At 45.7% G+C, this 18,028-nt stretch overlaps 1 protein-coding gene across 2 annotated transcripts in view; it reads left to right on the forward strand.

Moving 5' to 3' along the window:
• Nucleotides 1–18,028, forward strand: part of HELQ (helicase, POLQ like) — a 449,876-nt gene that overhangs the window by 317,336 nt on the left and 114,512 nt on the right. Inside the window, exon 15 of one of the 2 annotated variants that reach the window (XM_069236329.1) lies at nt 4,532–4,705. The exons of the other annotated variant lie outside the window; for it this stretch is intronic. Within the exon in view, the coding sequence (XP_069092430.1) occupies nt 4,532–4,705 (174 nt within the window). The remainder of the gene's footprint in view (nt 1–4,531; nt 4,706–18,028) is intronic. 2 annotated transcript variants of the gene reach the window in all.

Genomic DNA, 18,028 nt, shown 5'->3' on the forward strand with positions numbered 1-18,028 from the left:
CCATTTGGCGTGGGGGCAGGGGGTCCTCTTTGACCTGGGGGAATCAATCTCGATGCAGCCATGATCTGACGTGTGTGGACAGTCAGTTCTACATTTGTTTTACGGCGTATGCATGTATGGTAGTGCTGGTGAAGATCCTTGAGAGCCTCTACCGGAGCCTCCTAGACGGTCTATTAGGGCCTCCCATGCCCTAACTTTTTCCAGCGGTCTCTGGCCTCTTTTAGATTCTCTAAGTAAGGAGTCCCTTTCATAGCTCGCCCATTTTTCTAATCCCCTGTGCCATTTTGTGATGCTGGGACCTCTCTGTACTTTCCAGTTCATGGTAATCTCTTGTACGACCAGGACATAGACGGTCAGCTTCTGCTTTACTACAAAAATTGCAAATAATGCCCCTTTACAGAGACATAAGGAAGCTTCGAGAGCTAATGCCAGTTTTTCCTGTTTTCTTCCGCAATAGATTTGTACAAATGTGTTTTTCCTTGCAGTTGAGGTTTTAACACTTGCACTAGAGAAGTGCAAAATTTTGTTCTGTACCTTGTTAGTTTGAGCAGTGTTAGGAAACAACAAGTCTCTAAACAAAAACATTGCGATTGAGCACACGTGTGTTAACCATACTAACAGTCTGCTTTCTAGGCTTTGTCTATCACATGCATTTTCTAGTATTGTGACTGCTGGGGATCTCCTCCTCAGCTCCAGTGCTTAGCCCTTTTTTGGTATTTGAAGTAAGTCTTGCTTAAACCGTCATAATAGTTTTTTCCATAAACGATATCCATATCAAATTTGCATCCTCGTTCCCACATGTTTGGGATTATAAAAATCCGGATTCTGCCAGGGAATATTTGTGTAGCTCACTCATGGAATTCCTCAATAAGGAATCTGTGAAATCAATATATAATAAAAGTAAATAGGAAAAAATCAAAATATGTGGCAAAGCTTCCATTTGTATTTTTTGCATTGATGACTGATCTATGAAAGTAATGTACAGTTATGTCAGTCAGATTCTTCCAGTTGCAGAGGTATATAATGTTTACCAGATGTCCAAAAATATGCGTTACCCAAAGCCATCCACCAAGCTGAAACTAATGAAAGAAAAAAACAGTATGCATTAAAGCAGTCTATTTTTTAAATGTTACCATTCATATGAATTTAGGAATAAGGATAATTTATACCATTCTGAATTTGGGTTACAAATAGTATCGTGATTCAGAGGGTGTTTGACAAAATGTGATTTTTGCACACTGATTTACATCTGGAAGCCAATAGGTGTAGAGGCATTCAATAGATAATAATGACATTTCTGATACTCTGCTTTTTCAAGCTGCTTCCAGTGAAATCCGTACCCCTCTTCTGTGAATGGGCCTATTGCACAGAACAGGAAAGGCCATGAAACATATCATGACAATGTCAGGATTTTAAATTTGAATTACACTGATTATTGGAATTGTGGTATTTTGTCGTGGAGTCGGCAGGCATCCAGGGTAACCACAGACATTTTTTAAAAGTAGACACGTGAGAGTACCGGGTGGTGTGGCTTGCATAGATATCACTACTTTCTATAACCCAGAATGCATTTCAGACTTTCACCAACACCACTGAATTTCTGCACATTTCTGTGTGGGAAATTTGTGGAACCAGCTTGGGACCCAAGGAAGTCCTCCCAACTATTCCCACAAGTCTTCTGATCAAATTGGTACCCCATTTGCGTAGGTGGACCTATTGGCCAGGACACAAAAGGCCCTACAAGTGCAAACAGCAAAAATGGCAAGGTTAGTAGGCTTCCCTAAGTTGCAGCCGGCTCAGAACCCATCCATTGCAGTGATCCCTGTGGCATGTAAGAGTGAATTGTGATTACTTTGGGCGCTATATTACATCTGAGCTGGCAGAGAAGTAGTAAGTCCCCCATGCTGCCTTTCCCTGGGGTTGGACGAGCAGAAAGACTGTCTGTAGATCCTAGAGGTGTTGGAGTAGCCTAATGCCACAACAGGCAAGCTTCACACCCTTTACCATGGTGGTATAGTGGGCATTATTAGTCCCATTTTCATTTTTGTGGGGAGACAATCTTGGGTCCAAGGCTGTTGGGTGTGACCTAATGTCAGGACCAGTTGGCCCACTACTAAAGGTTTATAAAGACAAACAATCTGCGGGTTGGCAGATTGCAGATAAACTACTCATCGGCTTCCCAGGAGAGGCCGGAATATTGTAAGGGCCCATGGGATGATGCGCGAGACAGTTACCCCATACATAATAAAAGAAAAAAGTAATCATCTGTGTCTAGTGATGCCTTTTGTCTTTCTGCGTGGACAGATGGGTGATAAACATCCCAGTACACTTTCTGTTTAAAGACTGTCTGGGCCCCGAGAGGCAGCCTGGTAGTAGATAGCTTGTCCTCCCACCCATTCCTTTTTTTGGAATTATATTTTTGACTGGTTCTAGTGAGCTTTCTATCCACTCAGGTGGGCAGATTAAAGGCAGATTCCACAGTCTGCCTACACTGAGGTGGGCAGATTCCACAGTCTGGAGGGGAGGGCACAAAGACTGTCTGGTGGGTCTGTGGATAGCCAAATGCCAGATAAGCTGCCCCCCAATCAACCCCGTCCATTTTTTATTTTTTATTTTCCTCTTGTGTGCTTTCTCCTGCCTGGGTCAGGCCAACTGATATTGTTCACCCTAATTGGCCCTCTCATGGGTTTAAAGACAGTATGTGACTTGAGAGGAGCCTAAACCATACCTGGAGGTTTGGGGTGCTGCTCTCTTGAAAACTGTTCGGGTGATCTAGTAAGGATGAATCCGGCTCACAGGTCGCCCTCCTACATCAGTCCTGCACCAATCCCTGAGCAGGAATTGACTGTGGAGAGGCACTGTTGAAAAGGGGAGAATAATCCCTTTCTAACAGTATCTCTCCTACTTAAAACCGTGCTTGTGGGGGGGGAGGACGGGGGAGAGGAGGGAGCAGGGCAGAGTTGTGATCCCCAAGCACCAAACTGAAAGCAGGCTGACCTGAAAGTTCCATATGTTTTCAATTTAACGGTTGATGTCCGTTGGTGAGCATGATGCACTGATCTTTATAAAAAAAAAAAGAAAAATCTTCATGCCGCAGAGAAATCTTTTTCGTTCTAACCTGAGATGAAGTCCTTAGAAGGAAAACCTCTGGTGCCACTGCCAAAGGTATTGCCAATGTTGGGTGATTTCACATGACTTGGGAGGTCATGTTAATAGTATCCATCTGGTTAAATGCAGTAATATTTACATACAGTCAGGCCTTTCTTTCCTGTAACATGCATTATCATACAAAGTCCCTCTCCGCATGGTATCACCTTCTTGGTTTTCCCTTCTGTGGTTATCTTCCTAGGTCCTCCTCTGCTGCTCCCACAGAGCTGGTCCCCAGAGACGTGCTGATCTACTATGACTAAACTCTTTCTGCTTTCTTCCCTCAAACTTTGGAGGGTACATGCTCTCAAAAGTCTTGCTTGAAGAATCACCTGGCAGTGAGGGTCTTCCACATTTACCCCTTCTTGTCTTGGGGAGTATTGAGTAACTGAGAGCCAGGCTCATATCACCAGGTTATAGTGTGTATGTACAATTGGATGAGGATGTCTACTCTAAGAGATCTGGACTCCTGTGTATGATAGACTTGCGGCTTCTCAGGGACCTTGTGGCTTGCTCTCCTGACGGATTCTGTGATTCCTACTGAGGTGGCCTATTGGGGTTTTGTCACCAGAGGTTTTCTCGGTCGGACTAAATGCAGTCTGTGGCATGGGTTGGCTATACCATTTAGGCTTAAGAATTATGACAAAGAAAATTCATTAACAATTATTCAGGGCTTTTTCAGTCCATCATCTGCTGGTGCTCTTAGTCTGCTTTCCACTTGCTGGATGGCTTCCCCTTGTTTCTGTTTTTAGGCTTTATTCATGCAGTGGCGGCCGGTGTAGAGCTTGGTCTTTCTCTCCTCTAGGTGGAGGCCCTCTGTAGGATGGACTTCTGGTGTCCGTCCTAAAACGTTTTTAGTAGCCTAGGTTATGACTTTTCCTGGTTTTCCCAACAGAGGGACAGTGTAAGAGAGAAATGGGTTTCCCCATATCAGTCAACCTTCCCATTAGATGGTACATTTTTGCAGTCAAGGGTTCTAGTAACTGACAAAACACGCGATAAAAATGTAGGAACATATCACACATTACAAGTTATGTATTCTTTTATATTACAATTTTTTGTGGCAGTTAGATTGCAAAAAGTTTTTTTTCTTTCAAATTTGGGAGTGTTTCTTGAAAACTGTAAGTGAAATACAGTTCTATACAGTTCTTTATTTGTCATGAATATTTTATGAAATATGTGATTACGGAAGGCTTCTCTGGCCAGAGAGCTGTTGCAGATTTTGATTTTTTTTTTCTTGTAAATACCATCTAAATTGAATCAATATGCTTTAAGTTGGGGTATTTGCTTCAGAACCCTGAATCTTAGTATCAATGTACTGCTTTTAATAACGTGTGGGGAAAAAACAAAATATGTTACCTACTGTTCTTTGATGTGTTTCTAGGCCGTGGAAATGGAAATCGTAAACAGATTATATTTGTCGTTTGTTCTATATTGTCTACTGAAAGAAACAAACATATGGCACGTGTCACAGAAGTTTAACATGCCTCGAGGATTTATACAAAATCTGCTTGCATCTGCTGCTTCTTTCTCCTCTTCTGTTTTTCATTTCTGCGAGGTAATTAAGATTTTCTTTCACGAATGTATTTTGAAAACTGAATCACAAACTGGAATGTACTAAGTTATTTTGATAAAAAAAATCTTTAAAGTATTTTACATACAGCTTGGTTAAGAAATGTGAGTATATATTGCTAGTACCATAAAATGTGCCTTGTTGTACAGCATATGACTAATCACTCCCCAACAATACATTACAATCTTTTGGCTAGTCACAGAAGAGTATATGGGTGTCTTGACCTTCTAGAGGAACAAGGCTGAAGGCCAAGCGTATTTTTAAGGACATGGAAGTCAGAGATCACTTGAAATATTTTTGTAACGTAGTCCGGTTTGCATACGTGATTGCATATTATCAGTAGTGTCCCTGGCTCTGGGATTTGGGAGGCAGCTGGTGGGCTCCTATGCACAGCCCATGATATGGTGCAGAAGGGGTCTGTCATACTGTCAGACACATAGGGCCATATGTACGAACACATTTTCCCATAGACACAGAATGGGCAAAACCCTTTGATACATCTGGCCCATACTTATATGTGTTGTGATGTGAGTACACGCTTTGAAAAAATATTTCAAACACTTAGTGGTATTTCTGTTATTAACAGTGCCCTCCTGCCTTCAGAACATGCCTGTAATAAGAACATTGTAATGCTGGCATAGAAGATGATTGCTATCTCGCTTACAGTGCACAAACATTGTGTTGGTCTTTGAATTTAAGGCTGTTCCATCACATGCTGAACAGCTTTTAAGAAGTCTGCATCCTGTGTCATCACTACATTTGTTACTTTGTACAGGAGATCCTGGTGTCTGCATCCGGACAGCTAACTTAAAACACCAATATGTGATTTCAGTTCTAGATTTTCTGTGGCTCGCATATATGTCCCCCAAAGCTTATTCTGTCCTTACTTCATGAATGTCTGACTCTTGATGGTGTAGGACAGGGTCTTTCTTTTTCTGAACTGTTTACCCGATTCCTGGCTATATTTCTATTTCATTACTGATGCCCATTGTGATCTCGCTGTCATAATGCACGTCCTTTGAACCTTATCCACAAGTAAGTGGAAGAAAGAGCCCGTCTCGTGCTTAAGTTGAAGATAGTTAAGCCACTGCCGTCAATCAGGAGGGATGAGGGGGGGGCCATCTAAGCAACCGATATGTTCTGCATGTCTACTTCTTCACCCATGCATCAATGTTTGTGATCCCCTGTTGTAAAGCATTCATGCATGTTGAATCCAAGAATTCAGGAATATAAATAAGGCTTGGTCCGGCATGGTGGACAAGTCTTTCTCACTCCTAGCACCATGTGTAAAAATCCCCAATATACAAAGCAAACCTCTGAAAAAATGTACGGCAGTAAATGTCTACCGTCAACAGCAGTGTCTTTTCAAATATGGATGAAACATCAACCTTTCACATAAATAATTTGTACATCACTAATTAAACTGAACAACATGTTGTTACTAAAAGTTTTTAGAAGCTTATATTTGCTTTTATCTTGCGTGGCTGAATACCTTTTTTTCTTAGCTCATAAAATTGGACAGTCTTCGAATCTGGTATGTTATCATTGTTTGGAAAGAATCACTGTACTGATCAAAAACTCACCGTTGACATTCGTGTTCCCAGTTATAAATGGCTTTAAAGAGGTGTTGAAAGGAAACAGATTCATTTTCTCAAGGTTTTGGTATGATCAATAAAACCTATTAAGAGTACTGGTGAATTTATAGTGAACTGGACTATCCCAATAGAGAAATCTATGGCATCCGTAATACAATTTGAACATTGTGGTTTGTAGGAAGCTGGCTCTCTATATAGTGCACTAAAGTGAAGTACACTGTGCAGAGAATCCAGTGAAGCCTCAATTGGTATTGCAAAGGCAAAAGTAGACAGGACTAATGCTTTATTTGTGGTAGTGTGGATGAGAAGTTAGGCTTATCAAGGAGTCGTGTTAGGCATTAGTTGTTCTCACAGAAACAATAAATGAGACACGCACTCAAGTGAATAAATCCAAGACTAATTTAGAAAAATAACATTTGCTTTTATATCTGCTTTGAACCAAAGAACTTAGTTATAAGGTAAGCAATTTTTAAAAGATAAATACTTTACAGTTTCAAAATCAACACTTAGTGCAAATATTTAGTACAGCAATGTTACCCTATGAGAGGAAAACAATATTGCAGTTTTGCAGTTAAGTACATGACTTATAAATCCAGTCTTCGGGATTTTAGGTCAACACCAGGCAATGTTCAAATCAGTACCAAGAGTGCCCCTACAGGTGCGACCATGTGCCGGGGTTGATATCTGAGTCGGGTGCCCAATGTTAACCAATGGGGACTGAGGGTGAATGAAGATAGGTTCGGGTGTCGATCTCCTGGGGCTGAGGCAATCACAAGCGGGGCCACAATACAGCACCAAACTCACACCCTCAGCCGCACGGGGGTGGCCGGGTGCAGAATTCCAATACAGCGTTGGGCGCCCAGTGTTATCCGTTGGAGACTGGGGGTTACTGAAGATGTGCATCTCACAGGTGACCAAAGTGGTGCGAGTGGTTGTCTGCTGGGTTTGAGGTATGCACGGGGGTGGGGGACACAAGGCAGCACCAAACTTAAACCCTCTGCACCCAGCCGCTCCTGTGCCGCTGAGTGCCAACACAGTGTCAGGCACCCAATGTTAGTAATTGGGGGGAGATCAGTTTTGGAAAGAGGGTGCAGGCTCCGGTCAGGTGGCTGAACAAAGAAAACCCACAGCTGCCCAGGTAAGTTCTGGTGCTTTGGGACGTAGGGACACTGGCGGTCCAGCTCCCCAAGACCCAGGGGCTACAGGTGCAGACGTGTCTTTTGGCCTCGCAAACAGCTTCCAGGCAGGTTGTGGTAAGGGGGGAGTCTTTGATTTGAGGCTGCAGGCTTTGAGGCAGAGTATAGCAAGGTTAGCCCACGGTGGACTCGGACTCAGAATCGCTCGGGAACTTCACAAGACTGGTGTGCCACTTAGACTGGGGCCATGGGGGTTGGGTGCAGAGGTGTGCCCGGAGGCGGTTTTGCGGTTGCTCTGGCAGAGCTATTTACTTTTATTGTTGGTTTCTTCTTGAACAGGTTTGCTGTTCTCGGGCGATCTTGATCTTTGTCGAAGGCAGGCAGTATTCCCAAAGCTTTGGAGGTCGATGGGCTGCATGACAGGTCGTGTTTTTGCGCAGGATTGTGGAAGGCTGCAGACAGGGCTGTAGGGCTGGGGCCAAGTAAGTTGGTGTCTGCTGTCTTATCTGCTGGTGACACTCTGTAGTGTCCTGCTCTTCTTAGGTCATAAGGAATCTGAGTTCTAGGGTTCAGATGTGCCACCTAAATCCTCAATTTAGGGATGTTACGGGGAGTACCAGACGGTAGGCAATGGATTCACCATCTTGAGGGTGACTACACCCTTTTTATGACCACTTTCTCTGAAGTGGGCATACCTCTAACCCCAGTGGCTTAATTCCTTTGAAGCAATATGGAAGAATTTAAAAAGCAGTGTCCATTTCTGCTGTTCCACCTTAGGGGTGGGACTGACATGAAGTGGGCACTCCTCCTAGTTTAACTAATTTTCCTGCCTGTGCTGCCACTAAAAGTGGGGTCAGGACAGGGAGGTTGGTCATCTCCACCATCTGGAGAGACCTGGATCACATTACAAAGGCAGCTAGGCCATCGTGCCTAGGAGAGGAGGTAATTATTTGCCCAGTGCAGGCTTTTGGCTCTGGGCCTCAAAGGACCTAGTTAGCTGGAACCCAGTGCACTTCAGTCAAAGTTGAATCTAAAAGTCAGGCAAAAAGTTTGTATGGGGTGGTTACTGCAACCAGAACCCAGCTGCCTGCACAACCCCCCCCACCCCAGCCAACAGGCCTGGATACTCAGCCAAACCTGGAAGAGTCTTCCTAGTCAATCATGTGAGGAAGAATAAAGGAGCTGCGTGGTTGCAGGCCCTACTCTGCCTCACATCCTATTGTTTAGGACCCCATTTAGAATGCTCTTTATTTGCTTTTTCCCTCTTCTTGGGATGAGAGGTGTTCACCTCTGCTAACCCTATCTTAGCCAGGGCAACCCCCAGCTTACCCATTGGTTACCCACAAATGAAGTAACCTCATCATGACCAACAGGAACAGGGGACCTAGCTTGAAATTTGATATGGGGTTGGACCACCATGACAAGCATAGTGCAGCCGTAAAGGCTAAGACCCAGCAGATGCCACTGATATCTATCAGTGCCCAGAACCACACCTTTAGCTCTTCACTGACAGGTGAAGGGGCTACGTTACAGGCTTCTTTGGGTTCAGAGTGCATGTTTGCTGTTTTAGAGTGGGGGGTTACCACATCCTGTAGCAAACACCCTTCTTTCACACTCTTTTCTATTAGCTGCAAGCCACCAACTCAAGCTTAGCAGGCGCCTGACTAGTCAGGACTTCTTGTGGTTCAGGCTTGGCTTCACCAGTGCCAACTTTGGAGTTCTTCCTCACTGGAGTAGAATATCCTTGCCTTACTGGAACTTTGGCTAAAGTGCCCACCTTTCCTACACTTCCTGCTCTTATTTTTCTTCTGGGGCCTACCTGCACTCACTGCAGGGACAGCACCTCCAGAATCCTTGGAAAAGGGCTAGCACCGGACCAGCTCCTCTTTTGGGCTCTGACCAATCTCTAGGAGGTCATTTCCAAAGAGGCAATCAAGTGGAAGGTCTGGTGGTGGGCTTGGCTAGGCACCAAGAATGCCAGACACGACCACATAGAGCGCCTGTAGCCCGCCCGGGAGTCCAGCTGCATCCTAAAGATTAAACCCTGAGCCACACCTAAAATTGAAGAAGGGAACTCAGGGGGACCTGCGCTAGCTCACTGCCCCCCCCCCCCCCCCCCCCAAAAAAAGACTTCAGCAGCTTGCCATTAGATGGACGTAGAGAAATGCGAGGCCTGTTGGGCCTAGCTGGCGGCCCTGCTTGGTCCACCTAGAGGGCACTCTCTTGTGCCGGCAGGTGCTGGCTGAGGTTTGCGGAGCTGCGCATGGGGCCTGTGGGGCAACGGATGCTTGGACGGATGGGCTCCTGCAACAAGATCTGTGCTGGCCCAGCCTGGGGCAGCGCAGCAGGAGAAGAGGCCTGCAGCGGCTGACAGTTGCAGCACCTGGCTGCCTTTCTGAGCAGCTGGGCTGCGACTGGAGACATCAGACTCCTTTTTCTCCCCTTCAGGCAACCAAAGGAGTTCTAGTCTGCGGTGGGGGAGTTCTTGCCCTGGGTGAAAACGGCAGCGTCTTCCCTGATCGGCCAGGTGAGGCCCAAGAATCCGGCTGCAGCAGAAGACGTCAGTGGCACCTGGCGGGAACTTTGTAAAACTTGAAAGGCTATGGTTTCTATTCCTTTGCCTTGGGACACTTAAATGGGGTACAAGTAGTTTTGGGGCGCGTCTATTCTCTCAACATTGAACAAGATGTTTTTTTGCAGCACCTGTCCACAACACTAGCAGAATGGGCACACATACCCTGGCTAATAGGAGGGGATTTTAACTCTGTGTTAGATATCACACTGAACCACTTGTACCCCCCCTCTGTCCACCGCTAACTCAGTTATGCAAGCGCAGGCCCTCACAGCTAGGATTACTCACTGGGATCTAGTGGATGAGTGGAGAACACACCATGAGGGGATGTGGGAGCATTCCTTCTTTTCCCCACCGCGCTGTTTACACACTTGGTTAGATTGCATCCTCTGCCCAACCCATACGGAGGGTTGATTTACAGATACAACTTATTTGGCGAAGACCTTTTCAGACCACAACCCACTGGAAGTGACACTCCAGTGGGGTTGCGTTCCCGTGCCAATCCTCACTTGGCGCATGCAGCCAGCTCTGTTAGAGGATGCAGCATTCTGAGGCTCTAAGAACAAAGCTGTTGAAGATAATTTTGCCATGAGTGAGGGTACTGCCTCGTCGAGGCTGGTGGAATGGGAGGCGTTTAAAGTGGTTGTCAGAGGGAGTGGCCATTAAAACCTCTGTGGGGGCCAGATGTCGTATCCTACAGGAGTTGGCCAGAGTTGAGGATCAAATGAGCAGCTTAGAGCAGGCGACGATCAGTGACTACAACTGTTTACCGGCATTACAAGAAATTAAGGAGTGACATGCAGAACCCCTAGAGCAATTGCTTGTCTATGACTACAAAACATACACGCACCAGACACACACTGACTGGGACAGAGCTGGTGCTTTGCTGGGGCGCATGATATAGCCTCCTAGGCCCCCAACTTCGGTCCTCCAAGTGCTATCGCACATTAGCCTGCAATGCGCCACACAACTGGAGGTGAATCAGGCATTTCAGGAATACTCCAGGTCCCTGTACAGAGCAAATCCTGCTCCATGATCACTGCACAGATTTTCTCCGGGACCTCTGACTTCCTAGCCTGAATGGTGAAGCCTGCGCACAACTGGTGGCGCCTATATCGGAAGAGGAGGTACGGCTGGCCATAAAAGAAATGGCAGGTAATACGACTCCGGGGATAGATGGGCTGCCCACTGAGTTTTACTCAACATTTGCCACGCAGTTCACACCAGAACTGGTGAAAATGTCTGAAACTGCACTAGAACGTAAGGAGCTCCCCGCACCAACAAGCCAAGCCCTAGTCACCTCCTTATTAAAGCCAGGTTGCACACCAAACAAGCTTTCCTCTTTCAGACCACTGTCGATATTAACCACAGATTACAAAATACTCAGCAAGATTCTTGCACAGAAGCTATTACCACTCCTCCCTCAATTGATAAATGTAGATCAATGTGAATTTATACCCCCTAGTAGTGCTTCTTTGAACATCCCCTGGCTGTACCAGGTGAAGTAAGCAGCACAATCTGCTTATCCGAGAGCAAGATGCTATTCCCTGGACTTCCAGCAGGCTTTTGATTAATTAGAGTGGGAATATCTTTTCACGGTACTCAGGAAGTTTGACTTACCTGCTGTCTACATCAGATAGGTTAAGGTACCATACATTTGCCCCACGGCCAGATCAAAAACAGGTGAACATAAATCACCACCTTACCCGATATCCCGGGCACGTGCCAGACTGCCCGCTGTCCTCTTTGCTATTTGCCCCGGCAATGGAACCTCTCACACAAAAGCTAAGACAAGAGGGGAGCGGCTGTGGTATACACGAAGGGTGCCGAATGCACATAGTGTTCCTTTACGCGGACGATATGCTACTATAAGTGCATGACATGATCAGGGACCAAGGGCAAATAGGCAACACTCTCGGGCAATTTGGTGCAATCTCTGGCCTGAAAGTAAACCACTCAAAATCACAAGCGTTTTCATTTAGAAAAGGATTAACCTCCACCAATACAGTCTCCTTAGGCACACTCGAGATCCCTGTGGCCCAACAAACATTTAGGTATCAGATATTTTGCACCCACACTGATTTGCTAGAGGGCAATCTACATAAGGCTGTAACATCCTCATGAGCACAGATTAAATTCTGGACCTCTTTACCCCTCTGGGCAGCCGGACACTTGGCATTGGCCAAGTTGATTGAGCTCCCCAGATTACTTTATTACTTTGTAAACCTTCCAATCTGTATACCGCAGTTGATCTTCAAAGCACTCAATACCCTCTCAATGGAATTATTATGGGCCAGAGGATGTTGTTGCATTAGTCTCCAAAAACTACAGTTAACAATGGACAGAGGGGGGTTGGGGGCCCCTGATTTCCAAATATATTGCCTCGCAGCACAACTGCAGTGGCTAGCTTATTGACTCGTGGGAAGCCACCTACAGGAGATAAATTACACACAGGAGCGCTTGAAAAGTGGGGAATTACAGTCGCTGTTACTACCTGGGAGACCCGCACACACACACACACACATCGGCTACCTCTGTTATTACACAACGTGTTGTGGTATTGGCACATGGTACTCCGACTAACCAGGCCCACAACACCATATGCTCCTAGCACCCCGAATACGGCATTCCCACCCCATCTGGCATTTTATTCACATCCCGGCTAAGTCACTGGGAGGAGAATGGAGTATCCACCCTGGGGGATCTCTTTGAAGAGGGTCACCTTATACCTCATCGTGAGTTTATAGCCCAGACCCAGCTACCAAGTACTCTATTCCTAATGCACAACAATATATTGCACTACATACTCCAGAAGTGGACTCCAATGGTGGAAGAGCTCCAAACGCACGCACTGGTGCAGGCTCTTTATGACTTGGGATCAGGGAGGCACTTAGTTAAGTGGCTGTATAAAGCCCCCGCACAACCGCACTTCACTAACCCCACTTTGGGAAAAATGGGAAACAGAGCTGGCACGTCCTTTACATGATAAGGAATGGATATTCGTTATGGAACACGCATCCCATAAACCACGCAATTCACAATTGATATTCATCCAATTTGCAATCTTTCATAGAGCCTACTGGACTCCTCAAAAGCCCCCTATGCATTGTGGAGGAGGCCTATCACCTCCATATGTTGTGGGCTTGTCCGTCCCTGAGACCCTACTGGGGAAAAATCTGTGACACACTTTGTGCGATCACTAAGTCCTCATACTGGGATTTGGCATATCATTGCATACTGGACCTGACCCAAGACCTAGTAAATCTGTAGTGGTTTCTAGATTTGTTGACCTGGCACTCGTACTTCTCAAGAGACTAATCACAATCCGCTGGAAATCTCTGACTCCTCCATTGGTTCTAACATGGAAGGCGGATCTGCTCCGTTGGGGGGAGGCAGAGGGTGCCACCTTACTTAGGGAAGAATATAGGGGGCTACGGAAACACCCTTTGGGGATATGGGAGATATTGTTAGAGCACCTCTGACAACAAGGGACATATGAAAGCTAGAAAACTTTGGAGTGCACGGAGTGACTGAGGTGGGCTGAGCCGGGATGCCAACTTACACAGTTTGCTAACCTCTTCCTTTCCTCTACATTATGTCAATTTGAGTCCAGAGGAGCGGGGCAGGGTTGGGTCGATGGGGTCCCCTCCCCGCCGCAATCCAGTACATATTGCGACACTGGAATACAGAGAGCAGGTTAAACCTAGTTGGGGGGTAGGGGAGGGAAGGTTAACTAACTTAGTTTCAGCCGGTGACAACTCTCAGGGGAGGCTCTCATGCCTGTGAAAAGCATGCACCCATGCTTCAATAATTGTATGAATAACCTACTCACTGTAATATGTGGCTGTTGGGCTGATCATATGTTACTGTGAATTTAATCTGTAATGGGATTGCTGCTGAATTGTGGGGTCTGCTTGTTTGTTTCTGATCGTTTCGCTATGACTTCTAATAAAGTCCTTTTTTTTTTTTTTTTTTTTTAGGGGGAGGTCTGTATACCACCTTTCTCCAGCTACAGGACACCACAGTTTCTAGGGGCACTAAAGCCACAGGCTTGACAGTGACCTCTCCTGGGATAACCCCCACCCTAGCAATTCCCCCTGGTATATACTAGTTTGAGAGTACCAGCCTGTCATGTACAATAGCATGACTGGCATTGGTATCTCTTAGGGCTGTTGCTGGGATTCCATTCACCAGTAGATGGTGGAAGTGTTTACTCCCCTCTGGAGTCTCCAACTCACCCTTTGACCCCACTTTCCAGTTAAAGGCTAAGAGAACCTCCTCGTCTAAAGAATCATTCCCTGCGGCTACACTGGCAACCCCTGGGGTTTGTTTGTAGGACAGGCAGTGTCCTTTGTTCAGTGCCCTGTCTTAGTGGCATCCCAGTTATTACCCTGGTACCCTCTTTTGTTTTGTGGGGTGTCTTCAGACCCACCCTCCTGAACAGATTTTTAGGGTCCTATAGAGGGCTCCTTTTCTATATTTTTATGGTTGTCCACCTTCTTCTCTTGGGGGGTGTTTTCCTGACTCATTCTTTTGGTCACCCCCACCATGTCTTGTTTTGGACACCTTAGTGCTAACCCAATGACCAGCCTTCCTTTCCAACTCTTGGGGAGATACTGGTCCCAGGTCCACTAGGTATCAATGCAACTTTTCAGAAATATAGTTACTTAATAGGTGTTATTTATAATCAAATTATAAAGCCCATCATAATCTTGCACCTGACTTCCTTTTAACCGGCCACCTAGTGTTTTCACTGAAAAGTCCACAAAATCAACTCAGGATTGACTCAACATTTTATGAGTCTACCTGAACCTGATTCTATATTCTTCAGTGGTAAGTCCAAAGCCCTCAATCAGGGTGTCCTTCATGCGGTCGTAGGACCCATCATCTGCCTCATTCTGTGTCAGGAGTCTATCTCTGCACTTTCCTGGAAACAGTTCCTAAAGGAGAGTTCCCCAGTGCTGTTTGCCTAGTCTTTTGGAAAATAAAGGTTCTCTAATAGGCTGTGAACCTATTAGTGATATCACCACCTTCCTCATATTTGGGGACCATCGCTTTGGGTATTTTAGGGTCACAGTGCTCCTGTCCCTAGTTATTAAATTGCTGCCACCATTCATGGGTGCTAAACCCATTTCTATTTCTGTTTTCCAGGTCCGGTCTCTTAGCTAGTCTCTCTAAGACAGTATCTTCTTCAGAGATGCTATCTCTGAACATTAAGGAACCTAAGCCAATCTCACTAGAGGGAGGTGCTCTAGACACTTGGGGTACAGATTCCTCTCCTTCAAGTGGTGGAGGAACCATTTCTTCCTCCTCACTTGAGTTGTCTTTATCCTGATTTACAGGCCTTCCCTGTACACTAACTATGTCTGAGAATCAACACTTATCAGTGGCATATCTGCTCATAGAGATATGCCCTCACATGTAATATAATGCACCCTGCCTTAGGGCTGTAAGGCCTGCTAGACGGGTGACTTCCATATATTGCGTGCAGTGTTAAGGGAACATGGCACACAGGCTGCGTGCCATGTTGTGATTTCAATTTTGGAAGCACCTTGTCACCCAGCCTGCATAAGGTTGATGCTGCATGCCTCAGAGAGGCATAGGCTGTGCTGCAGCTTTGAGGGGCCCTCTTCAGTATCCATGCCTGTGCACTTCAGTCAAAGTTCATCTGAAAACCAGGCAAAATGTTAGTAGGGGGGTACTGCGATTAGAATGCAGCTCACTACATGGTTCATTCCTATTTTTCTGGAACTTTGTGTGTAAGGTTGTTAGAAATTGGATCTGTAGTTGGCAGGGGTATGCACCCAGTTCAAGCAGGGACCCCCACTCTAGTCAGTCAGTCAGATACACACCGGATAACCTGTGCTCATCCTCTGGTAGCTTGGCACAGAGCATTTAGGCTTATCTAAAGAGGCAATGTGTAAAGAGTTTGTGCAACACACACACACACACAGCATAGCACATTGGAAACACCACAAAAGGATTCCACACCAGGTTAGTAAAATGGACAATATTTATTTAAGTAAATCCGGATCAAAATGAGAACAATCCAATGAGTAGAAGTCGAGATATCAATTTTAGAAGAATAAGAGTTTTAGTGCTTAGATGTAAATAGCACTTTACGGGTTACTTGAGGCCGTGCTTGATTGGGACAAACAGTTAAAGCTGACCGTGATGATGTGCGGGCAGGGTACAGGACAGGAGCCAATGTGGCCTGGGGAACAGAGTACCTTGGTCCTCATTGCAAGCATGAGATGCGGGGGTGAGGTGTTGGTAAGTAAGTCAGTGTCACTTCCATAGTAGAAGGATTCGTTAATTTTTCCTACACCTTAATGGTGATGCTCTGGTTTCCGAAGACATGCATCGAAGGTGCAGTGCGATGATTTTGAAGCTGATGCACTAGATTTCTCCATGCTGTTGAAGAGATGCGTCTGTCTTCCTTCAGCGATGGCGGCTATGCAGTGGTTTCAGTGCTGATTGGATGCTGATGCACGGGGTGCCGCTTCCAGCAGGCAAGGGATACGTTGGTGGATGTGGTGGTTCCAGAGGTGCTGCTCAGGTCCCAAGTGTGATGCGCCAGTTTTACTCCTGCAACAAGGTTGATACGTCTGTTGCTGCTTCCAGCAGGCAGGAGATGTGTCGATTTCGCTGGTGCAAGTAGCTAGGTCCTGTTCCAATGAACCAGGCACAGGAACAGAAGTATAGAAATTGATGTCTCTGAGTCGCTAGCGAACAAACCCTTGGAGATCTCCCTGGGGTGCAGGTCAGAGTCCAGTTCTCAGTCAGCAAGGTCAGGGAGCAGCAGGGCAGCACAGCAGTTCTGGACTTACAGCTGGACTCTGTCAGAAGAAGTGTATGATTTGGTGGGGTCAGAAACACCTAGTTGTGTCTGTGAAGTGTGGGTGACTTCAAAGAAAGGTTTTTGAAGTACACAGGTATCCTTTTTTCCTCAGGCCTGTGACTGTCAGTAGGGGATAATCAGCCCTTTGTGTGGGGACAGGCAGTGCCTATTCAGGTGTAAGTGTCGGCCCCTCCCACCTTTCCTGCCCAGGAAGAGCCATCAGAATGCATATGAATGCAGGAGCACCTAGACACACACCTAACCTTCCTGTGTTTGTGTCTGTCTAGAGGGAATGCACACACTGTAACTGTCACCCACCCCAGATGTGTATTGGAGACAGACTGCATGCACACTGAGCTGTAATAGCATAGAAATGTCCACTTACTAAAAATGGCATTTCTTAGATAGTAATGTTAAATCTCACTTTACCGGTAAAGAGGATTTATTATTACCATTCTAAAGATATGAAACATGACAAAGCCACTCCTTTCTGATTGCAAATTACAGCTTAAAAGTGTATAAAGGAATTCTCAATGTTAACCTATGAGAGGAGCAGGCCTCACAGTAGTGAAAAATGAATTTGGGTGTTTTTCACTACTAGGACATGAAAGACTTAAAAGTACATGCCCTACCTTTTACTTCCACAGCATCCTGCCCTATGGGATACTTAGGACATCCATTAGGGGTGACATATGTGTAATAAAGGGCGAGGGCTTGGCAAAGGGTTTTAAATGCCAAGTTGAAGTGGCAGTGAAACAAGAATCAGCAAAAATATGAGGCAAGCAGACAAAACGTTTGGGGAAAGAACACCCTGAGACTGACAGGTCTAACAAAGGTACACAGATCCTGGCACATATACTTGTCCGAGTTCTGCTGAATCTACCCCGTCGCAGGAGTTAACTTCAAGAGAGCATGTACTATTAAATTACAGTAACACAGATATTCACCAGGGCCTCATCTACATCCTTGATTTGGAGAATTGTGGATGGTGAGTGCATGTGCAAGAACGGGAGGAAGCGGTTTCCTGCTTACATAAAGCTATTTTACTAAAATGAATCTTGCATTTAGTGTTGCTGTGTGAAGTTTATTTGGTCCAGAAGTTTGTGAAGTTAAACCAAAACGGTTTCGAAGTTCTCTGCTTAGATATTTATTGACCTTGACTCC

Source organism: Pleurodeles waltl, chromosome 1_2 (genome assembly GCF_031143425.1).
Source record: "Pleurodeles waltl isolate 20211129_DDA chromosome 1_2, aPleWal1.hap1.20221129, whole genome shotgun sequence".
Lineage (NCBI taxonomy): Eukaryota > Metazoa > Chordata > Amphibia > Caudata > Salamandridae > Pleurodeles > Pleurodeles waltl.